The sequence below is a fragment of the Penicillium manginii genome (genome assembly GCF_028828005.1).
Source record: "Penicillium manginii strain IBT 31320 chromosome Unknown utg000010l:1.0-1143873.0:1.0-1144522.0, whole genome shotgun sequence".
Classification (NCBI taxonomy): Eukaryota; Fungi; Ascomycota; class Eurotiomycetes; order Eurotiales; family Aspergillaceae; genus Penicillium; species Penicillium manginii.
Genome location: NW_026643111.1, coordinates 42,782 through 67,556, shown reverse-complemented (window position 1 = coordinate 67,556; position 24,775 = coordinate 42,782). Strand labels below are relative to the sequence as shown.

The window sequence follows — 24,775 nt, the reverse complement described above, 5'->3', positions numbered from 1 at the left end:
TTAGATCATGTTCATGCCGTTGATGTGGACAGAGGCGCCCGCGTCTCGACCACGTTTGAGGGCTTTGGCTAGCATTATATCTCGCGTCCATTCCACACAATCCTTGCGAGTGGAACATGCCATATGGTGAGATTTGCCGTTCAAGAACATCATCCTCCTGTCCGCAGTCATGCCGTTGCCAGAGGCAGGAACCAAAGAGAATGGGAAAACCGAATCATCCGAGGCGCTCCCCCGACGCTTGAGCATAGTCTTCTTGAATGCTGCAGTAAGCTTTGAGCTTGATGCAAGAGAAGAGCAGGCCACTGCATAGTCATCGACATCAATGTGTTCGAGGGCCTTGGAATTTCGCTTCGCAGAGTCTTCGTCGTTGAACATCGCCAGGCGAGTGCCGTTGAGCGTGAAGTGGTGGTCTTGCCAGTCATGGCGCAAGAAACGAGTCTTTCGTTTCTTCATCCATCCTTTGCGGACTACATCTATCTGTCCGTTTTCATTTGTCGAGAAGGAGGTGTTGCTTCGAGATTGTGATACGCGAGGTGCTCTCTGAAGGTCCTCAGGGGTATCAATCGGGCTCAACTTCTGGCCTTCTTTGAGCGGATCCAGTACCTGAACATTGTGCATCGAAGGACGGCGACGTTGTGTCTCCGGGTTTGTTGACGATGAACGAATGATTGGCTCTGTCATAACGAATTGATTGTTCCCGAATCGCATGTCGGGTGGCACAGACTGAGATTCTTCTCTAGCCACCATGTCAAGCGGAAGGGCCGTAACTGGCGCATCTGTCTCCGAGAAGGGTGTGTCCTGTCTGTAACAAGGATCTGTGCGGTAATAATCACCCGGCGAGGCTGTTGTTGTTCGAAAATGAGATGACTGTCCTCCTGGAACTGCCGTCATTTCACCTGAGTACAACTGGTTCCTCCTGGACAGCACCGACGGCGTAACAGTTTTCAGGGCGGACATGTTGTCTGTGGAAACCGAATCTGCCGAGCCATGCATGCTGGGGATATGGAGCCGTGGAAGATCCCGAACCTTCTGGGCGAGCGTGGGAGTAATTTTTGCCGAGTCGGGCGAATCTAACCCAGGGGAAGAAATGAATTCCCTCGGTGGGCTTGGTGGATCATTGACAGTCCGGAGTTTGTCGAGGCTTTGGAAGTTCAAGAAGTTACGCACGTTCTCCTGGGGATCGCGTGGCTTTACTTCGCGCAGCTTTTCTCGAGACAAGGCTGAAGCAGCGTTGGGCCCCATCGCATCAGAAGATGCCACCAAAGAAGGTGTGATCTCTGATTTTGGGGACTTCAAAAGATTGGGCGCAGTTTTGGGGTTTCCAGGGTCCCCAGTGAGAATAGCTCTCGATCCAAATGCCTCGATTGGGAGATCCTTTGCCAGCCGAGCGATTTTCGCCTGTTGTTTTTGCCATTTGCGACAGGCTTCTCCCTCGAGCAAGAATGGGGCTTTGGAAGTATTTGTTCGATTGCAACGATGGATACAGAGTCTCCTGGGCCAATATCGGCAGTACTCATGACGGGAATATCAGGATTGGAATGTTGGCGCCGTTGTCTCAGGTCGGATACTGAAGCTTTCTTCATCCGTTGTTGGGCATGACTGGTAACTATTGCTTGACATCATAGTAGATGTTCGCTGGGTGGATGGAATATCACTTGCGACACTTGAGTTTCGAGAAGAGCCTGTAGCAGTGCTGCTCAGAACAACACTGTTTCTAAGGCTTGAAATGGCGTTCATCAACTGGCGTCGTTTCCCAAATGACATGATATCAAGCTCTTTGAGATCCTCCGACTGGAGCTCTAGGAGAATTGTGCCCGAGATGTCGTTTTGGAAAAACTTGTACACCGTCTCATTATCAAACCCAAGGCCTTTCATCCACTCCACAACTTCATGCGGTGACCAGTCACCAACACTGGACGTATAAGATGACGAGACCCGCTCGACACTGGCAGCGTATTGTTGTTCTGGCTGGGGAGTTGAAGCCAGTAAATGGTTTGGAACAGGGGTATCACGTCTGAAACCCATAGAATCAAGCTTCGAGGCTCGGCTGTGGTAAGGGCCCACCGCGCTAACAGGTGTCTCTTGGTAGACCAGATCCACCTCCAGAGCTGATTTGGGATTAGACACGATCGACGATCTGAATAGATGAGGACCTTGTGGTCCTCTGACATGCTTATCATCAATGTGAAAGTCGAAGGCCGTCAGTCCTGTAGACTCTGGAGTGGTCACATTGTCAGGTGTCGAGACAGTGGAGATGCTTCCAGTTCCAAGCTATGACAAACAGCAAGGTTAGCGGTCTGGGATATATTAAATTGACCAAAGTGACTCACAGAAGCAACACTTCGCATAGGAGAGTGGTTTTGGCAACTGGAATGGTCTTCCTCATCTTCCCAGATCTCGGTCGCTTCGGATGAGGGACGAGGAATCGCCGTTCGCGGTGGAAATAGAGGTAGCGGCTCTTCCTTATAAGGGACCATCGTATAGTTCAGGTCGTAAGCATATTGAAAATCCTATATGATTGTGAGTTGAGATATTTCTGGATGTCTTCTTCTGAAACGGACCATTTTGTCATGTCAAAGGCCCGTTCGCCCGGCTAACGTGCAGGGAGGAGAAATGGCGATAGTTAGGAATATGTGCGAAAGTGAAGAAATAATTCGTGAGACAAATGAGGCTGGTGCTGTTGAGACGCTATAGTAAAGGAAATGAATAGAGTAGAGCCACACAGTAGCCCTAGGGAAAGTTGACCAGAAATGGGTAGTTCGGGCGCCAGAAGAGTTTATGTACAGAGTCCACCTTCAGGATCCATCGAGTCAACCCTTTTGTGGGGCCACCAGTTAAAACGTTCACCCTCCCGGGATTCGGGTGATTCACTGGACTTGACAAATTGGGATTGCTGCTTGGACGGTCTGGGGGCTTTTGGGCCAGCGGCAAACGCACTCCGCAGCGTCCTCTTAGGTGTGTCTGTAGGGTCGGCATGCCAATCTGGAACACTAGCTTCCGAAAGGAGAGCGAAAAAATCAAGGATCATACTGCGGATAGCGGGGTCCAACAATCTCGTTGGATGTAGGAATATGCACCAGAGTTCGATCATGCAGGAGCAGAGAAGCCGGCGGGTGATGAAGGCTTCTGATAGGCGGCTGGGGGCCACGCTACTGCTGGGACAATTCCTTCAGCACATCACGAGAGGCTGGTGATCACTCAACGTGGGATATGGCGCGTAAATGAGTTTCAGAACTCTTCGTTATAAATTGAGGGACATTCGCTCAGCCTTTGGAGGACCTGGGGGCTGGAAAAAGTTCGTACCTCGTTGTGATAATTAGCACATTGTGTTGAATCGTTGGGCGTCCCATTTCCATGAGATGTTGGACGACGATCAGACTCAAGAGACCATATCATCCCAACCAAGGAAATTCCCCCTCCCCCACGTCCCTTGGTCCTCAAAAACTGTTGTTAATTCTATCTTAGTCAGCCTTTTTTTGTTCCTAAATTTAAGAATCGGGAAAGCTTGGCCGTGATTTCTCCCAAAATAGGAATAAGACTTGGAGAGGCCCGCTCTCGGGAAGTTGTCACACAACGCATCTCTCATCACCCGTCACCCGCAATCTCCCAACCCCCATCACACCGCGAATCACACCCGCCCCTCACTTATTTTTTGCTGATAGAAGCGATTGGTACAGAGATGCACAGAAATATTTGCTAGCACTATTATTGGCTTTTTCTTTTCTCAAATTAAAACAGAGGACATTTTGATCATCAACAAAGACTTTTCTTGGAGTCGAAATTGAGTAAATAGCCATACTAACACAGTGGCAACTAGTCATTTCCTAGACAACTCTGATAGCAATTTAGTTACTGAGGATGATTCCAAACGGATATTCCCGTGCTTGAACCAGAGGACTCCACACTGCAACGGTATTGTGAAGCACACTATCTCTGCATGAAGCACACCGCATGCATTCGTGACAGCATTGGCCCTAACATCTTAGGTGATTGAGACACGGAATCCAATTTATTTTTCAAGCTGACTGCTGTTATTTGCTCTTAAACTAAACATACACTAAGCATTTTGCTTTAGCATAGAAAAGTATACCGAAAGGCCCTTACAACTTGAAACTGATACGAGTACTAGGACCAGAGCCATCACCCTTTGACACCCACCCTGAGATACAGTATTCGAGAATAGGCACTGCTTCGGCTCAGTCGGCATTTATCTTCAGATGGATTGAACCTCAAGGATTTATTAACATCCAACACGTTCTTGTGTAACGCGAAGACCACTAGAAGTTTTAAGCAGGTACCAGCTTCAATTGAAATCCTCCATGTACAAGTCACACAACCGATATGCCCGCCCCTGAGACTACTTACATTGATGTTTCAATTTCAAAGGATCAAATTACACTATCCTTGGGGCCCAAGGGAGTTTTCATCTTTCATCATAGCTACTCTGCAACTCCATGTACTTCCATCCCCTGAAGCCAGCAACCTTGGAAGTTGACGTATGAAGCGGATTTTGGAATGGGCCGATACTGTAAATCTCTAGAAGCATGGAGTACGTAAATAGTCCGTATGTAGACAGAGTTTCGGAATATATGTAATTAATACAATTTAAATGAAAAATGTTCAAGACGGTGCCAAGTCCGTCCACTGGGAGAGCTTTATTTACAATCCGGCTGTTCTATGGCCTCCCTGACCTTTGGAGTTGTCAATATTTGAACAATAAACTGCCCAGGTGCTTTTACCGGGACCTGAAGTCCATTTAAAATTAGCCAGTCCATGTTGATACTCGTCCGATGACTCATTGTAACCAAATAATGGATCAAGAATTTATCACTTGGCTCAGGGGTCGATTATCTGACACTCCCACGAGCCTTGAATTTGAATAAAAAAGCCCATAGACTTGAAATTGTGCTACTTTACCACATGTCCAGCTCCGAATTAGGATAATGTTGGATAATTATCGAGTGAAGTTCCAAAATTAGCACAGCTCGATTAACCAAAGTTGGCAGACATCATCCACCTCCGAAGAATAACCCGATGTAGCATTGGAAGTGACAGAAAGGGTTGTATTGCGCCCTGGACCTGCGCGAACCCGAAGCGAGGATCAAGGCTCCACCATGTTGGGATTAAATGACGAGTTACCCCGCATCAAAATGAGCTAAGTTTACTATTCCAAAATTGAGACAGCTAATTATGGTAGTATTCGATCATATCGGGCACTATAATGCCTCATATGGCTATTAATAGGAATTGACCTGGGACAAAGACTTCTTGAGTCATCTTGTAAAGGGGTAAATTTGGCCCATCGACACCAGAGATAGAAAGATTAGTCTACATTAAAGCGCTTAAATGTTGCTAATTAAGGATTATTCCCAGAGATGGTTTTTATCACAGTCCGAGCGTCAATCTTGGCGCATGAGCAATCCCCAGTCTCTGCACGGGCCGGGCCCCACGGTTGGCCCAGAGCTCTCCATTGTACAAAACGCCGATGCCGCTAAGTTTAATCGGTCCTAGTAGACTTTGCCAGCCCAGCCAACGAGAGGCGAGAAATAGAAGCTTGGCATGCAAGAGCCGCTGCTTCATCACATCCCAGCCTGCATGGTTTGACCAACAATATCCTGTTGGACTGGTTCTGGGTGAAAGCTTTCTCTAATCAGGCTAGTACACAAATGGCATGACAGAAAAAGATCATCTCAAATCCCACCAGCAATTCCGAAGTCCAACACGATAGCAATAGCTTGCATCCTAGTAAAAGCCGACTATTTGGTCGAAAAGTCCTAGTTTCATGCCGCGCTCAAATCAAAATTACCTTGGGCGGATTAGATCTCGTTCAAAACATTCAAGCCCTTCTTCAGCCAAAGGTTTTGCAGCGACTCAACTGGCCGTGACAACATAGGCTAGCAAAGTGTAATCAAATTAATGATAATTTTGTGCACCTATCAAATCTCCAGCCAGCATGAGGCAAGGCCCACTGGGCCGTCGGTCAAGGATTCGGAGGAAGGTGATTGTATGTGATTACTCCAACAGAGTTGGTTTTTAGCAGGGATGTGATGAGACCCACCACAACCAACCTGCACCACGGACGCACCATGTGCATCCTACCACAGATCAACCCCGTTAGCTGCAGATGCCGCTAGTCAAGATCGACGTTGGATACCTGTCGTCCGTCACGCTGCGTGCTTGCACCCCTGTTAAGTCCCAAAATTAGCCTGCATTTCCAGACCAACAAGTTCTATCTCGATACTGATTTGCTACTGGGACATCGACCCCACCCGATGTTCGCATATTCTTCCGGCTTGAGCTGGGCTCGCCTGCCGCCTCCAACAAAAAATAGAAGCATGGGCTAGCTCGGCTGCTGATCGTAGTATTGACTTATAACTAGTCGCATCCAAGATCTCAAGATAAAGATCTCTTCTTCGAAACCGTCTCGAAGCTGAGTTACTTTCCGACCTTCGTTTCCCTCACCCCCTCCCTTCTATAATTTAATAGATTGCATCGCTGCCGGTTCAGCTTTGCTATTCCGCCGTCATTTCAAGCAAAAGAAAGGTGGCTGGCTCCTCCTCGAATTTGTGTTGTACCTCGTCTGCTGGCTGTGCCGCACCTATCTTTCAATCCTTTGGTCATTGATTGACTTTTACTTCTTGTCGCTGTCGATACTGGATATCGTCAATACTAGACGCGAAAATGCCGACCGCGAAAACTTCTAGTGTCGGCTCGACAAAAGGCATGGATGCCACATCTTCCGGTCGACCTACTGGCCTACAATACAACCGACTGGCTGCGGACAAACCAGTATCGAAAATGCATAAAAGATCTCGCTCGGGTACGAATATTGTGTGATGCGCAGAGCTATGGCGACCGTATCGAAGGTTCTGAAAACAGAAACTGAGCTGACAAATGAACAGGCTGCTTTACCTGCCGACTCCGAAGAAAGAAATGCGACGAAGGCCACCCGTCTTGCAAAGCTTGTACAAACCTATCGGTCAAGTGCGAATACAAACGGCCAGTGTGGTGGGGCAGTCCAGATCAAAGGAGACTGCAAAAAGAGCGCATCAAGGATATCATTAAGAAAACTAAATCACTTGAGAGGAGTGCCTCAAACTCAGGTTTGTCAAGCCGCATGATCAAACTTCAGAATTTTGCTGATAGTATCCCTCTATAGAAAGCGGCGGCCGTGTACAGACCTGCATCTCTCCGCCCCCACTCATTAGCGAGCACGACTTCAACCGCCCCATCGCCTGCGATATTGACTCCTACGGTCCTCATTTTTCCACGCCGGGTTTCGTGCCCATTACATATAGTCATCACTTTCCGTACGAAGTTGACGTCAAAACCGAACGTCAGACATTTGTCAACGATGTTCCTCTGCGCCATGATTCCACAGTGTCGACTTTCAGCGCCATGGGCCCGCCACAATTGCACGCGACGCTTCCCACTTTCCCTGCCGATGAGTGGTTTCAAGAAGAGTATTTTGAGCCAGCTCATGAATATCCAGAAGAAGATTCCGTCGCAGGAACTCACGGGGTTGGACAGTCATATGCTTCACTTCATGCCAATATCCCTGTCGATGACTATGACCGACCGCTTCTAAACCACTTCGTGGAGAATGTTCTGAGGATGATTTTTCCAATACTTGAGGTTCACCAACGAGGCTCTGCACGTGCTAGAGCTGTCTTGCAGTCCCTCGAAAACAATAAATCTTATTTCCACTGCTGTCTAAGTGTTGCGGCTATCCACCTCAAGACAACCAGTGGGTTAAACAATGAGCAAGTTGACCATGACATTATGCGACACCGATATGAAGCAATTTCCCAATTATGCCAGTCTCTGGGGAAGGATTCTGATCATGAACACATTCTCGATGCTACACTTGCCATGATTTTCTTCCACTGCTCCGTTGGTGCGCCCGATGATTGTCTTCCCGATATCCACTGGAGTGATCATTTCCAAGCTGTGTCAAATCTGGTTGACAAGTTAGATCTCACAAACCAAATGGTTCCCTGTGGAACTGCCTATATGGTACCTCCATTCAGTATGTCATTGACATCATGGATTGATATTCTGGGCGCTACAATGCTCGGCGAGACACCCCAGTTTGCCCATACATACCGAAACAAGCACTTGAGTGGAGCCTCTTCTGGTCTCCGTGAACTCATGGGATGTGACGATCGTGTTATGTATCTAATCTCCGAGATTGCATGCTTGGAGTCTCTGAAGAATGGCAATCGAATAGACTCGATCGCGCTCTGTGCTCACATCGAAGCCCTTGGAAATCAACTCGAGTACACTGAACCCGCTGACCCTTCGCTCGAAAGCCCCTATTTGCCAAATGGGAGTATTCGACCTGAGGTTCTAACGAAAAACATGACCGCTATGTTTCGTCTCGCAGCCAGGATTTACCTTTGCAGTTTAGTTCCTGGAGCAGACCGCAACGACTCAAGTACTTGCAACCTTGTCTCTGCAGTAGCAGAAACTTTGGCTTTCATTCCAGCTGGTGCATTTGGTTTCGATCGCTCGCTAGTGTGGCCTCTACTTATCGCCGGCGCCAACTCAACCCCGGGAAGCACATTCCGTCAGGCAATGGAAGACAGAATTATCGCATTAGGGGAGCTCGCGGATTTCGGTAGTTTTGGTCGGATGCTCCAGTTAATGACTGAATTCTGGCGTCTAACGGATGACCCCATCGACTCCCCGGCTCACCACGACGCACCATCCGATCCAGTATACCAAGCTCATCAACCAAGAAACCACTCTTTGGAATCCACGCCGCTTCCCTCGCCTGGAATGCGAACAATCAAAAGACAGCAAGTGCATTGGCGAGATGTCATGAACCGCAATGGCTGGCGCTACCTTCTTATTTGATTTGTCTTCTAGCCAGTTATGTTAAAACTATGACTTGATCTCAGTTCATGACATTTTCGTTTTGACTCTGCATCAGGTTTGGTTTGCAGTTCTCCCGATGAATATTTGGCGTATTTCTTTTATGCATACCTTGATATCCTATGGTGTGACGATGGCGTTGGTTTTTATTTCGTTGTTTTTGTCACTGTGGTTTGCCTCTGCTTTCAACCATGGGCGTCCGATGGTGGAATCTCATTCGGCTGATCCCCTTAGGCAGCCTCTTCGGTCGTTATATTTGTTTAGAGCCTTGAAAGGCCCCTCTAGGGAAATTGAGAGGGGCACATAAATAGGAGCTTTAGCTAGGAACAATGGAACTTTCTCTCTCAAAACCTTAATCAACTCGGTGCACTTCCAGCATACTCAGATCTAAACCAAAAGGCAACATACTACTAACCTCTAGTGTCTTTTCAGGCATTTGACGGAACAGACTCCTGTAAATAGCTTCCCCAGGCAGCGACAGAGCTTGAATCCAGCATGAATTCTCGCAGCCCGACTGACCAACCCCCACGTTTCATCTATGTTTGCTTGCATATCCGGCAACAAGATATTTCTAAATTAAAAACTCCGAGTCTGGATACTAGTATGCAAAATCTCAAAACCTCTAGTTGAATGAAACAGGAACAGGTCTCCTGACGAAGACCTCGCGATATATCAGCCTATAGTTTTGAGCACATCAACGCTTGTTCCCAGTGAAGTTTCAGAAGCTCTGCAAGGTAAGTCTTGATGAATGCGCTCCGCAAGACCCTGAGATCCACTAGTCAAGCTACACCTCAAACCCTTCTTCTTCTGCAGGAATCATTGGACATTTGGCACGTAGAGAAATATAAGCGTTTAGTGAAACCCGCGGCCCTGATTCCCCTGACATGGTTCCAATCTCCCACCCGGTTGTATTCCTCAAGATCTTCAGTGCCAAGACCTTCAGGGGCGACCGTATTGAGGTCTTGAAGTAGTCCAAGTGGCTTGTAGAAGGTCAAGGGGTAGTTGCTAACGTCATGGGTGCCGCGCGCTCCCAGGCCGACGAACCAGATGTAAAACATCTGCGTCCAGAGTCGGTTGCCCGAGAAACCAAGCCGCTCTGTAACGCCTCTGTCGCTTCGTGGGCGGTAGGCTTGAGGGTCAGATTCAGAAGGCGCGCGACAACGTGGATTCAGTCTCAGTCGGAGGGCTCGTGCAAGCCAGGGCGGTTACCAACCACTGCCAAGTTGACTTCCTTCTATATAACATCATCAGGAGAATACTACCTGTGTAGTCTATTTACTCCTCAGCTTCTGATTCTTTCTTTCTTCTCTTTATCATTTTGCTTGCCATCAACGGTCAGCCGTATCGCTTTTCTGTCTCTCTAGACATACCACACCATTCGTTCATCCGTGTCAAGCGCTGGTTTGCTTGTATACGCGTCCAATCCCTACTCGTCCTTCGGATAATTCCTAAATCTTGGGAGCCTGAATCCTTTGTTTCTTTCCTTGAGAGCTGTGCTCAGCCTTCCAATCTGCCTTAAAACAGCAAAGAGGTGAGTTCGCCCCAATATTCTCGGGCTAAACGCCAGGTGGCACGGACTGGGGCTAAAGTGTCGACTCGGTCAGACCGAGCTTGTATCTGACGGTATCGTCTGGTACGGTACTGGTCTTACAAAGTCTTTACGGTACTTTATTGTTTCACCATTTCGGTCGTACTCCGTCCATATAGAAAGAAAAGAAGATCACCCGTGAGGCCCTCCTGAGTTTCTTCTGGTAAGCCTTGGTTGTCCCCCTCCTTTCTTGGTTCTTACATATTCCTCCTTCATCCCTCCTGACCTTTTCTTTCTTTCCCATAGAAATACTATCTTGTCGGGCCGTTAAATTCAAACGGCGCGTCTTGGTGTTTGCTGCCCATCACCTTTGGGATTGCGTCACCACGTCCCTCTCTCGTTGGACTTGTCTTCGCTTTTTTGATTACATTTCGACTTATATTCCCCCCCACGCCATGCCAGCCCCAAAGCCTGATCTTCACCCGTTGAAGACACCTAAATCATTTACTTTCCCTTCGGAAATCCAAAACGACCCAAAACCTTGCAGTCCGCGGGTCATTAAACAAGAAGACAACGTGGAGAGTCCCATTCCTACACCATCGGCGTACACGGAGTTTTTGAATGCTCTTACCCCAGTATTTGCGAGCCCTGTTAGTGCTGGTGGGAGCTTTCCGAAATTCACATTCGACCCATCGCCCACGTCACAACCGTCTACTGCGACAAGTCCTGCTTTTTCTTCGGCTCCATCTCTCAAGTCGCCATCGTTAACTCTTCCACCCCCGTCACCTCGATATGTCAAGCCGCCATCACCTAAGGGACTGAAGGAGCTGAAAGAGTCAAAAATCTCAAAATCCCCTCATACGCTGCGGAGATTGCGCATTCCGCAATCACTCAAGACACTTTCCACAAAGGATTTGCCCCGCACAGCAACCCCAATGAGCGCGACTCCGCGAAGCGCGTCAGCTATCCACTCACCCTTTTCGCCCACAAACTGGAAGCTCCATTATTTTAGCTCTCCCAGGAGTGCAACACCTCGAAGTGCGACATCCACAAAGCCTGTCAGTGTTAGGCAGGTTGTCACACGCACTGTCACATACAAACGCACACCGCTTGATCCCCCTCCCAAGGGCAAGCGACGCAAGACTCATGAATGCAACAAAGCTCGTGAATGCAAAGAGGTTTGACCAAGCTGGTTATATCTCATCGGTATATTGTGTTTCCATCTATTATTTTTTCAATTCTCTCTTTCTTGCTTCAAGATGCCATTTGGTCTTCTTTCGACTTTGAGCTTATTGGCATCTTAACGACCTTGCATGAGGACGGGGTGAGATTGTTAGTAAGTATTGTACTAGCAATAAATCATTTACCGTCTACGATTATTTATTGGGGAACTTTCGGAATGGTCTGGGGCCAAGAGGCGTCGGGAGGAGTTGGAGTATTGGGAAATGTTGGCGTTGATTACTAAAGTTATTTCTTCGACGGCAAAATACGCTCGCATTTGCAATATTGCCCTGGCTTTTGGTATTTTATGCAGTCATCTATCTGGGTCATATGTTTCGTATCTTTGGTGTTATACCTAGGACAGCAGGTGTTGGTTACGTGAAGATAGGAGAATAAATTTTGAATACAATAACATTCACACTGTTTTTGGCCACTTATTGGTACCCAAACATCGTAATAGTCGATGACTTGTCTAATTCCCGACGCACAGTTCACATGTCGGAGTCCTGGCCAGGGTTTTAGCCTCCCGGCATCAGGCCCAAGCGGAAGCCATCGAAGGACGTGGAGCGCCTCGAACACCTCGCTTGTTCGAACTGGGCCTAAAATGAAGCCTTGAGGCGAGACTCACTTTTATTTCGTCCATTTAAAGATCTCTACTTGTACGACAGTGCATATAGCTAATAGGAAGCTGATACCACGTGTTGGATGCATTCAATGGTAACGAATAACAAGGCTACAAAAAACCAACAGAAGACCAACAGTCCAAAAGGTCTCAAAATTTCCGATTGATTCACTAGTGCCATCGGACGGTTACTTTTATCTTTCTAGGGCTTAGCTTATTCCCGAAAACTCGGAGAATATCTGCTTGACAGGGAGTCTCACCAAAGAGCCTCCCCATGGGGCTTGTAAAGGGTGACGTCGATGGCATCTCACTAGCAAGATGCGACAGATTTCTTAACTTCAACCTTGAAATCTGATAATCCTGATCAAGTCCCATTCAGATTTCCTTCAGAATTATACTATATGTACTTTTGTTCACAATCTGAATGGGAAGCTTGAATCTCTCTTTGGGTTCTCAGACGCCCACAGACCTCAAAGCCACACAGATGGCGAGATCCTGGCGCCAGCAAGTAAACAAATCAGACCAAGGAATAGACGATAGCCTCTATTTCCGCCATATTTCTTACCGCTTGCGAGTCAATCTAGAGGCTCCAAAGGTCACCAGTAATCAATCCATATTATACTGAAGCATTCCACGCCAAGATTTCGACTGCTCATTCGGGGAGGTTTTGTGGCCCAGACCGCCACATCACCGCCCCCATTTTCAAGTATACTATCGAAGCGCCCCGAGGGACTGGTACGCAGTTTGAAGGATTGACTGTGCAGTGCGGCTCAGAAAACAAAAACTGTAGACAAGAATAATGTTTCCAAGGCTGACTCCAGTCAAGCCCGAATCTTACAATATTTATGACTATTTATTACCTAAAATCTAGAGTGCTCTCCCCTATTGTCATATGGATAACGTCCATGTGGACTCGTTGCGTACCAGAAGTCTTGTTAAAATTACCAAATGTTCCCAATTTATTACGTAGACCGATTGAATACAGTATATGTGTATGTAATTTTGATTTCAAAAATACAAGGGTCTCGAGTACATTAGTTTAGATACCGGAATTGACGTTTCCTAGATAGGCTTTAGTCCTTTTTGGGAGACAGAAAAGCCCCATCACCTGGTTTCATTGTCCAAGGCGCTGTCCTATTGCAAGTCTTCGTTGAACCTTGAATGTGTCACAGGCAGCTATGTATCGATACAATTTCGTATCGATCTTCATTACACCCCGCACCATGAGCATCAACTCTCCTGGAATCACAAACTTTCAGAAGCTATCACCATGAGAAGAAGGGTGATGAGCTCAAGGGAAATTGGCCATTGAGGATACAAAATAGAGACCTCAATATCTGATTCAAAAGGATTCGCGACCCGCTCAGCGTAGGGTATGGCCCACCAGTGAGGTTTGAAATATCGTTAAGCGCCGACGCTATTCTATAATCACACTAGACTACCGCATGGGCTCATGAAACCCCCCCGCTTTCATGCTATGGTTGGCTTACGGGAAACAATAGCCCCACTGTGGAGTCCGAAACTAAGCTGCCCACTTGAATTATATGGTGTAACGTGGCAAGCGATCACAGCCCATCCCTTGTGATCCGTGATCCGTGATCCGTGATCCGTGAGGACGCGGCTTTGGCGACGAGGAACTTTCTGTCAGCTGCACTGATTTGCCAAAGTCGGAAGAAACCCAAACCTTGGAATTATCATTCACACTACGCAGATGCTGGTGTTGTATACAATGTTTTCCTGCCGTGTATGACCAGTCAGGAGGGAAAGATATTCAAAAACTGCATTCCTACTGAATCAATCGCTGATCTGAGACCTATTCCCAGCGTGCAGTAGTGTGAAGACTCTTTTATTAGATGCCGGTTTGTTCTGCAGGTTTCGAGCACATATGCATGTTGTGACCAATGAGAGCAGTCTAATAACCGCCGAGGATACGCATTCAGCTACCGTCCGCACAAGGCTGGCCCTCCACTGTGGATATAGCACTATGGAACAAGGGGGGTTCCATTTTGCCTGTTCCAGTTGCTCGGTACCTCTAGATACTCTGTGCCCCGTACTCCGTACTCGTAATATAGACGGAGAAGACGAAGCAAGTTTTAATATGATTGAAAATCACGTGTTGCCCGCATGGAAGTTCACTCTAAAATATGCATGGTTATTTTTGGAACATGGCTCCCGGGAGGTCTCCAACAGCAGACTGTCATCTTTGAGCCAACATACTATATATCTAGAGCTGGCAATGAGCCTGAAAAAACCACTTCAACTGTCCAAAAAGAAGCGCGAGCACAATGTGATTTCTGATCGATCTTTTTCTTCGTGTAGTATCTGTTGTTCTTCTTCCAATCTCCTGAGGTAAGGCTTAATTTTCCATTCGACATCTATCACTACGAGTACCCATTATCTCGTGTCGCCTTTAACTTCTTTAGGTATTATCTTTGCGCCAATCATCTAATCCAATTCAAGATTGGCCGAAACATTCATCTGCTAATAATACTTTGCCCCTCCGTGAGCCGTTTTCATACTATGAGCGTTAAAGTAAGTGCTCTTTCTACACACATTACTGGACAAATCTGAGATCCACAGCTCCAAGAATAGCTTCTGATGGAGCCTTTATACGTGATCAGCACTCTCAACGGCAGAAATAGATGCAAATGCATATACTCCGTACCCTGTACGTTGATCAGCTCGGCTGCACCAGCAGGTCGGGTCGGTGTGGGGAGCTATACACGCAGGGAAGCCCTCTTCTCAGCGCTTCATGATCCTCATATGTGGAATCTATTGGCTCTTGCGTCATGAAATATTTTGCTCAAAGGCAGGTGTTGCTAAACTTAGCAACTTTAGAGCGGGGACTGGCTTTATATCGGCATCACTTCCATTCTGCACCGTGTTTATGCATCCATTCTGAATATCAGGTATGCTCGATATCCAATCAATTCCTTCTCCATGAGATTTCTTATTTAGGGGCCAATATACTTGCCGCCCGCTCCTCGCCCCTGAAGCTGACTGCTCATCTTTCCCTGACCGTTGTCCAAACCTTAGAACAATGTGACGAACTCTTGACATTGAAGCCAATCCTTGCCGAAGATGTTCAAGCTCACCCCTCAGTCACTTCTAATTATATATTGATCATGCAAATAGATCATACCGGTGCTGTATATACAGCTCATGTATGATACAGTATCATACTACTCTATCTAATTTCAAGCGAACAAGGTTGCCAAGTTGCTGATGGATCGACATTTCTACTTTACGACGACAGTCGGCAGACACAGTGGTATTCTGACCATCACAAGTCTGGATTAGGTCCGAACCCAGCGCTCTACCTAGGTAGTTCGACTAAGATAAAAATAGCACGAGGACATTGATTCTTACCAGGGATCAATCTGAATTTCCAAGAAAAGACATATTTGAACTGTTGGCTCCTTTGCCACTGTCTCGATATTTACCAGCTCTACGAGGAAATGACCCTTTCAAGTTGCGCTCATCTTTTGGACAGCCCTTGGGGCTAATGAAAAATTGAAGCATGAAAGGTCAAGGAAGACTGAATGAACCTACAAACACAGAAAAAAGTTAACGGCTTTTCTTTGCACCTTTGGGGTAAGTTGAATGACTATACAAGATTCATCACCAGGGTTACGCAAGATATGCAGGCACATGGGCTCGAATCGGCGGTAGGTATATTAATAGAAACTCTCATGCAAGCAGTGCGGGGTTCATCACACTCCCGCTCGGTCATTCACCATCACAAGAATCAGTCCATACCGTCAACATTTTCAGTTGAAAAACACTTTACTTCAAAGTAAAAGACTAAGTCCCTCTTGCTCTCCTGTTGCGACAAGATTTCATCCAGTCCACATTCAAGTCGAATCCTTGGAAAGACAAAGGTTTGAGGCATTGATGGCTAACAAGCTCCTTAGATCTATATTTAGAAGGCGGGGGTTCGACAAAAGAACAGAAACCCAGAACACAACCTTGGAACTTGAAAGCTGTGACAGATTAGCCACCTGGGCACTGGCAAATATACTGCAAGTCCCCGTGGAAACTCCGAGTCCGAACCAACTTGAAATTGAACGAGTGAACGTGATAGAAGGACGTCCTTCAAATTCCCTCCCCGCAGGTTCCAAGGTTGTGTTCTGGGTTTCTGTTCTTTTGTCGAACTCCCGTCGAGTGATTTCTCATTCAAATTCGCCGGGTCTTCTGCTTCCATTATAAATGGACCAGACCAATGACTTTTCATTTACTCATATTTGTCCAGGGCGCTTGGGGTCAATCTAGTCCAATGCCTCTGTTCCACCCTGGTCGGATCTATATTCTACCGATTGCAAGATAATGGTAAGCCTTCAAGTTGAACCTGCTCTATACGAGTTGCGAATCTCTATTGATACTTGATCGAAGGATCTAGGATGTTCCTATATTCCAAGGTTGGTGAATGTGCCCAGGTGTATATGTATACTGGTAGCTTTGTGGCGAGTATGAAAGAAGCGCGTCCGTAATGTAAATTGGCATGCCAAGAGCGGCGGTTTCTATAATTATCAACCAATAGAGCTGCCCCTCACACCTTTTGCATCCCAAACACAAAGATGAAACTGCACACAATTCCGGAATAACTAGGTAGTAGGGTGACTACTCCCGTGATCGGCGACCCTCCAGGAAGCCCCTCTCTTCCAAGATTCCTCGAACCCTCTTGCATCGCTGCCCTCTCCGCCCTTTGCCGACCTGCCCTGCATTTCTCTCCCCTATTTGCGCGGTGCCCCAGCCCCGAACTCCGCCCCATTCCCTAGTCTGATCCTCGACACCCTCCTATACGCGCTCTTATCGGTATCGACATGGCTTACAGACCGCCCACCTTCACTCCGGACAGCGAATTCGCAGACCTGGAGACCCCGCGCGGTCCCAAGGCTGGTAGCCTCTCCATCACAGCCCTCGCTCGTTTCGAGTTCGAGGCTGGCAAGGCCAACGATGGAACTAAGATCCTAATGATCGAATGGGAAGATGATGACATTACTCGCTCTTCCGCTGAAGGCTCGTGGCATGTTTCTTGGGAAGGCAAGACTACCGTCATGCCCGCTGACGAACGACCAAATGATACTACCCGCCGCTTCTACTTCCTGCTTCCGCCGAACACCACCATCCCGCCCGTTGTCACACTATCATACGAGCCAAACATCGGTTCCTCATCGGCCCCTGATACCCTGCGCTTGAACCCGCTACCTGCAATTTTTCCGCCGGAGCTGGGAGCAACTGGTCGCTCTGCCGGAAAGAAAGGTGTGCTGCATACGATCTGGGCGAAGAAGCGCCTGCGTGTACTGGACAATGAGATCCGCGACGAGAGCATAAACAATGTTGAGGGAGTTGCGCTGCACATGGCAGTGCAAGAGAAGGAGTGGATCGAGTCGAACTTCGGCGTGGGAGCACATGGCATCGAAAGTGTTGCCAGTAGCCACGAATCGTCCAACAATCATTCCTCTATTTACCCCGCCACGCCCGTGTCGCCCGTCAGTGGAAAGAAGTTGTCTGATAAGCTCAAAGGATTGAAGCTGCAGACAAGCGAGCGAGACCTTTCACCCAACGGCGGTAAGTTCAGCGCAGGTCTGATATCAAATATACTTCGAAGAAGCTGACTGACATGAAAACAGGATCAACACCTTCTCTTCTGTCCCCGCAGTCACCGGATGTCGCTGTGTCTTCATTCAGCTCCTTCCGCAACCTTGCCAACCGAGCACCGCACTCCATGCCAACTCCAGATACAAACCCGACCCCAACGCCGATGTCACAGCTGAACCCATCCGCACCGGACTCACTCAAGCCCGTTGCCCTGCACCCGCCTGAATCTCTCCAGGAAGCGCAGAACAGCACCGACGCACCTGGCTTCGCACCCATCAACTCAATGAGCTCCATCGTGCGCACTTCTAGCGCCGACTCAGGCGAGGATCTCTTCGCAAAGGCCCTGAGCCCGCGCTCGCCAGATCTCCCCCGCAGCCCATTCTCATTCGCTTAACATACCATCGTTCATCTCGCCTCGTGCATTTCTATGCCTTGTCTTGACATTCAATATTGTCACCATTACCCTTCATTATGACCTGCACTGCCTTATGATTCCCCTTCTGCGATGTGACGACATTATTCCCAACATCTACCTGCCATCTTTTCACAATGATCGAATCGATCCGGTCCGATATATTTTTCCATTATTTCCCATCCATTTACCATTATCATCCACCACACACCCGCATACAATCCTGCACCACGATGCGATACGATACGTTAGGCACTGCATCTATTAAGCCCAACACTAACACTTCCACATTTCAAGGTCCAGATCCATTTTGAATTTCTGCATTTCATTCCACATCCATCGTACAGACAAATGCCATAGCGCACCACCGGGGGACCTGTGTACATAAAACATGCGAACTCGACACCATCCGAGCCTCACAATGCAAATCATAAAAAGTCACAGCTGGAAAGGTGCCATTCTTCATAGCGGAGCATCGCCAACCAAAGAGAAAAGTCGTAAAGAACACCCTGTAAACACGGAACCGACCCAAGTATCATCCTTTGATCGCCCCCCGCCCCAGACAAGCAAGAAGTCAGATCAAGTCACAACCCCTCCGCAAAACTTAATTGCTCTTCTTCCTCTGACTCCCCTGCCGCCCAGCCTTAACCCCACTAGCCGTCGCAGAACTCTGCCCCTCCCCCTCACCACTGGCACCCTTCTCCTTCTTCCCAACAGCAAAGCTCTCAAACTCCTGCGCATCCTTCCGCTCCGCATACCACTGACCCGCCTGCAGGACCAGAATCCCCACAAGCACCAGCGCCAGAATAGTATTGCTAGCAGCAAGCACCTTGAGCGAGTCCTCACGACCAAGAATCTGATCCTTATCATCCGATCCACTAGCCAGATCAGCGCCATACCGACCCGCCGACGCAAGACGCAAGCCCTTGACGATATTCGCGATGTAGACCGTGATACCGCACATGTAGAGCACGAGCGAGGCGCCGTCAAAGAGCATGTTTGATTCGGAGGGGCGGTAGAGTTTCGTCACGAGGCCGGCGAGGCCGAGGAAGATTACTATGTGGAGGATGCGTGGGATTAGGGGCGGGCTGGCGTGTAAGAAGCGGAGGTGCGCTTCGAAGTAGTCATAGTGGCTGGCTGGGGTGGTTACTGTTGACCAGAGGATTGGGTAGTCGTATGGGAAGAGGGAGAAGATTATTCCTAGGAAGAAGCAGGTTGCTGGGGGCGGTTAGCTGGGGTGGATTTGAAATGTGGGTGGTGTGGGTGGATGGATTGGGGTGAGGGTTGAGTGATGGGATAGGATGGGAGTGGACTGGGCTGGACTGGACATACGGCAGAGGATGAGGAAGGTCGCAAACGACCCGCTCTTGAAGGCCATTTTGAAGGTATTGGGGTGGTGGGAGAGGAGAAGGTTACAGGGGGAGAAGTTTATCCAAAGTCGGGGCGCCAAGGCTTCCAAGGCTTTCCCCGTGGAGATAAGCCACTCGGTTGATGCCACCTGTTTATGTTTGGTTTTAGTGTTGGAGGTGGTAAATTGGAGTAAATAGACGATAAGAATATAGTCAGATTGTATATGAATAGCATAGATCCATGATTGTATGATATAGTTGAGCTATCGCTATCCCATTATCCATATGTTACATTCGGTTAACGCCTCGCGCCGTGTGTTCAGAAATATGCGAGTAGTGGTATCTTCCATGTCCTGGCCCCAAAAATGCGAAATTTACAAGTAATAATAATAATAAAATGGAATTGAACAACAGATCAAATCCTTTCCTCATCGCTGATACCGAGGTAGGGATTCGTCCGCGTGCGCTGTTCCGCCAACGAGTTGGTCATCCTCATCAAACACCGGAGCGCTTGGACCCTCACCGGGCTCGCCGTGCGCATGGCCATTGACATTGGCAGTGCCACTGCCATTCGGTTCTTCCGGTGGTGCACTGGGTGCGCTGGTCTGGTCAAGCAATCGCTGCCGCTCCAGTTCTTGTTTGTCTTCACCCGGAGCGGAGGGCTCGCTGGCTTCGGGAGCGCTGCCGTTGATAACGATGGTCTGCAAGGACTCGGCTGATCGGACCGGGTGTGGACCTGCATGCGGAACACCCTCAGTAACAGGCGAAGGTAAATGCTGATAGTCCTGCAACAGGTGGTCCTCCGGTAGAACAGGCGCTGTCGGCATCGTCACCTCGGCATTTGAGGGCCCTGCTTCGTCCTCGTCTGGCGCACCAGGCAAAAGAGCCTCCTCGTGTCGCCGTAGTCGAGTCTTCTCGTCCACGGGCTCTTCCACCTCGGGATGAGCCATCATGGGCCCAATGGGTTGCGGATATTCGTGATAGTCTTCAGGGTACTCCGACCAAGCTCCCTCGGGGAATCCATAGTCCTCTTGGCCATACTCAGCACTTGAGACAGGCATCGGACTGGCCTCGGGCCATTCCTCTCCATCAACGGGGTTGATCAAGGCCGCTGATGCAACAGGTTGGGCATTTTGGGATGTGGTGGACTCGGCGACGTTGGATGTAGTGCGCTCTATTGAAGCTTGGCCGCGCTGCGAATCCCTCGTGCCGACAACCACCTCGAAGGCTACCGAAATCACGCCCTTTTCTCGACGAATATGATCCGTATCCAAGATATTCCCTGCCCAATTGGCGGTGAGGTTACTCCCGTTGGCGTCGGCCGGGTTCAGAACCTGGCCACTGGGGGAGAAATTGCTGCCGCCTGATACCATTTTGAAGCGTGGGATAAAACGGTCGGTGGATGTGATCTTGCCGCGCAAGTCAACCACGACTTCCACATAGTAACGAAAGTTGATCATGGCGCCAGGCACGCGGGTGATAGTCGGGAATGCGTCCTCGGGGACTCGGATGGACGTTTTGACGGTTGCCGTCATGTTGGTGGGATCCACGATGAGCGGGGCGAATGTCTGAGATAGGTCTTTACGGAAGGTACTGCTGGTGCGACTGGTGCCCAACGTCAACCCACCAAGCCCTGTGCGGGACCGGGGATAGCAATCCTCGTAGACCGGTTTCTTTCCATTCGCGGTGGAACCTATAGGTATGGCAGGGTGAAGATCGATACGGCCCTGCCGGTAGAAAGTCACGACAATGCCTTGCGCGCTGCGCACTTGCTTGAAGTGGTTGATAGTAACTTTGATGGGTAGTGTGTCGCCCGGTAGCACACCTGCACGTAGAACCTCGGCTTTGGCGGTGATTGTGCGATCTGAGACTGACGGGGTCGCACTGCGACCTTCGCTGTTGCGCCCGCCACCTGTACTTGTTGAGGAACTGGGGTCGCTGGCAATATGAAAGCTCTGGCTGCTGTTGCTCGGTCGACTTGAAGAACTGACGTTGCTGGGTGAAGGGCTGAGTGGTGGGCGGTTGTCGACTGAAGCGGCAGTTCCGCTGATCGGGGTATCTATAGAGGATGTGTCGGGTCCTTGGGTGGCATCAGAGGCAACGGACTTGGCCTTGGCCTTTGATTTGGAGCGTTTTGAGATTGGTTCGAGAGTGACAATGCGGGCCTTGGGGGCAGGAAATGGCGCAATGTCGATATTTTCGAGAAGATTGACCCGTCTTCGGCAGGTGAGTGTAGGGTTCATCGTGGTCGGTCGGGTGAGGGTGGAGGTTAGGGAGTAGGAGATAGTGCCTCGCTCAAACTAGAAGGAGGAAGTCGGTCAGTCAGTCATTCGGGGGAAAGGGTGGGCAAGAAGTGAATGCGCACATTGATACTGCTCGGGAGAGCATAAGGTGGGAGACTCATTTCGAAACGAAACTTGTAGATACCCTCCTTAAGACGCCCGTCGCCGCAGAGAACGACTTCGTCCTCAAACAAACTCGCCAATCCGTTGCCCATGTATTCCGCGCCGCGCCGGCCACGACCCGGGCCAAGATAACCTAGATCCGGTGCGGCTTCCCCTGCGGGCATCGCATTCTTGAAGACCTTGACGAATCCATGGAGACAGACGACAATATGGGTGATGCGAACCGGGCGAACGACGGTGACAATAACGGTCCCCTTGATGACATCGCCGGGAAAGTAAGAGCGCCAGGGATCGTCGAGATCGATGTAATAATCGGTGACGCTTCGATTTCGATTACCGAGCGGGGAGCGAAACTTGGAAAGAAAGGAATTCCGATTCCGACTGATGACCGGAGACGTGTTGGTCTGGGTGGGAAGGTTGGAGGACATGACCAGCCAGGGATCGCTGCATCTATACCAGACTGCCGCGATGATCCAGATGAAAGGTGGGGTGAGAGGAACAGGGTATAATCAGATAGCTGCCGATCCAATCGCGAGGGGGTGACAGCACGTTCGAGGTCGTGGCTGGAGAAGGAAACCGCGGAGGTCGATCTATCGGGGAGAATGCTTGGGCAGAATGTGGATGTGGGCGGCGTGGGCGATAGAGCTCGTCTGGACTGGAGGATATCAGGATGTCAAGGAAGCCGATCGGAGGACGAATAACAAAAGATACGTCGGACCACGCGACTGCACGTCCTGGTCGTTGAGAGCCCGACGTCTTTCGGACGAGATGCGAACGGAGCGGAAATCCAACACAACGGGGTATATCCGGGGGGAAAAACGAGGCCAGATGAATAGGCAGTTATGAGCGACTATCCCTCGACCACATTGTTTCTCGAGGAAGCGCGCGAAGGTCGCGGGGGGAGGGTTGGGGCCGAACAAGTCGTGGAGTCGGGGGAGTCGGGAAGATGGTAAGCGCCGGAGCCTAAAGGAAGTCGGGGGAGTCGGGGAGTCGAGTCGGGAGAACAATTTAGGTACGAGGGGGGTGGCTGAAGGGGGAGAGGAGAGAGAGAGGAATGGGAGGAATGGAAGGGGTGGCGCAGTGAGGAATAAGAAAGCGAGTGGAGAGGAGAGGAGGAAATGGAAGTAGTGGAGGTGGAAGTTGGTAGGAAGAGGAAGAAGAGGGGGGGGGGAGTGCATAACTCGAAAGAGGAGGAGGGTTTCGCGATAAGCCCAGACTCCCCCAAAGTCCATAAGGTCAGAGTCAAGCTTCGTGACTCTGGCCTTTTGGTGGTACTTTTCACTTGGAATTTTATTCTGATTTTACTTTGTCATTATCTACTTGTGATATAATTCCTATGATAGTCTAGTTTACTTGATAGAGGTGTGTATGTGTGTGTTGGAAGTGATGTTGGTATTCCTAGACTAAGAATGCTAAGCTTTCTCCTTTTCTCTCCTTTCCGGGCTTTGGGGACTCCCACTGGCAATTGGACAAGACTATACTCCCGTACTCCTCTCCTCTCCTCTTTAGCTTAGTTCACGCAAGCCCCCGTCCACGTATTCGTCTCCATAACACTCACGCTGAACCGCACTGACAATCTCCCGGTCCCCGCTCGCCAGTCGACGCAGATATTCTTCCAAGATGTAGATATTGTCCGTCCATTGTATCGCCTGTTGCCTAAATCCAGCTAGTTCTGCTCGAAGTTGCAGGACACCCTTGTTGACTCCTCCTCCACCGGGCTGTGCTGCCGTGGTTGCTGCTCGAAGCCGGTCCACCGCTGCCTGAAGCTCGGCTCGTTGCTCCTGCAGCACCATGCGCTCTGATTCACGTTCGCGCCCGGAATCGGCCTCTTGCTCCCGTCGCGTGGTTTCAGTGGCGAGGGCCGCCGCCGCATCGCTTCTGCTCTGGCGGGCCTGCTCCACTTCCGTCTTCACCCGGCCCAACTGGCGTTCGCGTTGGATTCTTTCATCACTGCCAAAGCTCCAGTACCAGTTCCCACTGCCGATCTTTTCGGCGCGAATTCGGTTCTCGTCTGTCAGTGCCTGGATGTATTCTTTGACCTGGATGCTGTTGATCGAGGCCACCGAGGGGAGTGACTTTTCCAGGTCTTTGAGCGTGTGACAGGTACCTGTCGCCCGAAGATGTGCCACAATGAGATCTTGTTTGTCACTTTTCGATAGCTTCGGTGGCTGTTGGGGTCGAATTGGACGCGTCAGTCAGATTTGTTCGGATCAATCTCGGTGTAGGTTATTGGTTTGTCTTTCGTGCCCAATCCACCACCAATAGTGATAGTACTCCGCACTCCGCAGAGGGGGGGGAGAATCACATACCATGGCTGGGATCAATGGATCCCGAGGGATCCGAGGGAAATAGTCCTGAAAGCAGATCAAAAGGAAAGTCTAACGGTGAGCCATTCCTGATCGGGTGAAACAACGGGGAGTTAAGCAATTCAAGTGGAGGAGGTGGAGAGGAGCGGCTGAGGGAATTCCTTTTCTGGAACCATCTCAACCTTCTTTGACCTCACAACGCTTAACTTTGAAACTTTGGGGTTGGAGTACGGAGTAGACTATTGTATATTCTGGTTTAAAGAATACTCCCGATTACTCATTCTGAGGTTTTTGATTGAAATTTATTTCCCTAGTTCAATTGGGCAATTGGCTGCGTGACACTCGCCTCATACTCTAGCTTATAGCACCATGACCTTGCCACGCCTTTACAAAGTACAGAGTAGACCAGTCGGGTCAACAGCGATGTCTGCCCTGCCCAGTATTTGTCTGTAGG

At 49.3% G+C, this 24,775-nt stretch overlaps 7 protein-coding genes across 7 annotated transcripts; 3 read left to right on the top strand and 4 right to left on the bottom strand.

The window, feature by feature from the left end:
- Nucleotides 1–2,510, bottom strand: N7533_012939 (SAM and PH domain-containing protein; the record flags this gene model as incomplete). Its single annotated transcript, XM_057109589.1, has 3 exons — nucleotides 1–1,448; nucleotides 1,569–2,271; nucleotides 2,331–2,510. Coding segments are annotated over 3 exons (2,331 nt in total), but the record flags the coding sequence as incomplete, so codon positions are not given.
- A 4,171-nt stretch (nucleotides 2,511–6,681) lies between these two features.
- On the top strand, nucleotides 6,682–8,859 carry N7533_012938 (Zn(II)2Cys6 transcription factor; the record flags this gene model as incomplete). Its single annotated transcript, XM_057109588.1, has 3 exons — nucleotides 6,682–6,820; nucleotides 6,903–7,103; nucleotides 7,160–8,859. The coding sequence occupies 3 exons, from the start codon at nucleotides 6,682–6,684 to the stop codon at nucleotides 8,857–8,859; spliced, it is 2,040 nt and encodes a 679-aa protein (XP_056953173.1).
- A 2,001-nt stretch (nucleotides 8,860–10,860) lies between these two features.
- N7533_012937 (uncharacterized protein) lies at nucleotides 10,861–11,589 on the top strand (the record flags this gene model as incomplete). The annotated part of the gene is made up of 1 exon (XM_057109587.1): nucleotides 10,861–11,589. One exon carries the CDS (start codon nucleotides 10,861–10,863, stop codon nucleotides 11,587–11,589), a length of 729 nt encoding a protein of 242 aa, XP_056953172.1.
- A 5,482-nt stretch (nucleotides 11,590–17,071) lies between these two features.
- N7533_012936 (uncharacterized protein) lies at nucleotides 17,072–18,243 on the top strand (the record flags this gene model as incomplete). The annotated part of the gene is made up of 2 exons (XM_057109586.1): nucleotides 17,072–17,819; nucleotides 17,882–18,243. 2 exons carry the CDS (start codon nucleotides 17,072–17,074, stop codon nucleotides 18,241–18,243), a joined length of 1,110 nt encoding a protein of 369 aa, XP_056953171.1.
- Nucleotides 18,244–18,865: 622 nt separating this feature from the next.
- N7533_012935 (uncharacterized protein) lies at nucleotides 18,866–19,639 on the bottom strand (the record flags this gene model as incomplete). Its single annotated transcript, XM_057109585.1, has 2 exons — nucleotides 18,866–19,479; nucleotides 19,594–19,639. The coding sequence occupies 2 exons, from the start codon at nucleotides 19,637–19,639 to the stop codon at nucleotides 18,866–18,868; spliced, it is 660 nt and encodes a 219-aa protein (XP_056953170.1).
- Nucleotides 19,640–20,038: 399 nt separating this feature from the next.
- On the bottom strand, nucleotides 20,039–22,443 carry N7533_012934 (arrestin family protein; the record flags this gene model as incomplete). The annotated part of the gene is made up of 2 exons (XM_057109584.1): nucleotides 20,039–21,910; nucleotides 21,976–22,443. The coding sequence occupies 2 exons, from the start codon at nucleotides 22,441–22,443 to the stop codon at nucleotides 20,039–20,041; spliced, it is 2,340 nt and encodes a 779-aa protein (XP_056953169.1).
- A 1,077-nt stretch (nucleotides 22,444–23,520) lies between these two features.
- N7533_012933 (meiotic nuclear division 1 family protein) lies at nucleotides 23,521–24,327 on the bottom strand (the record flags this gene model as incomplete). Its single annotated transcript, XM_057109583.1, has 2 exons — nucleotides 23,521–24,183; nucleotides 24,325–24,327. 2 exons carry the CDS (start codon nucleotides 24,325–24,327, stop codon nucleotides 23,521–23,523), a joined length of 666 nt encoding a protein of 221 aa, XP_056953168.1.
- Between the last annotated feature and the right edge of the window lie 448 nt (nucleotides 24,328–24,775).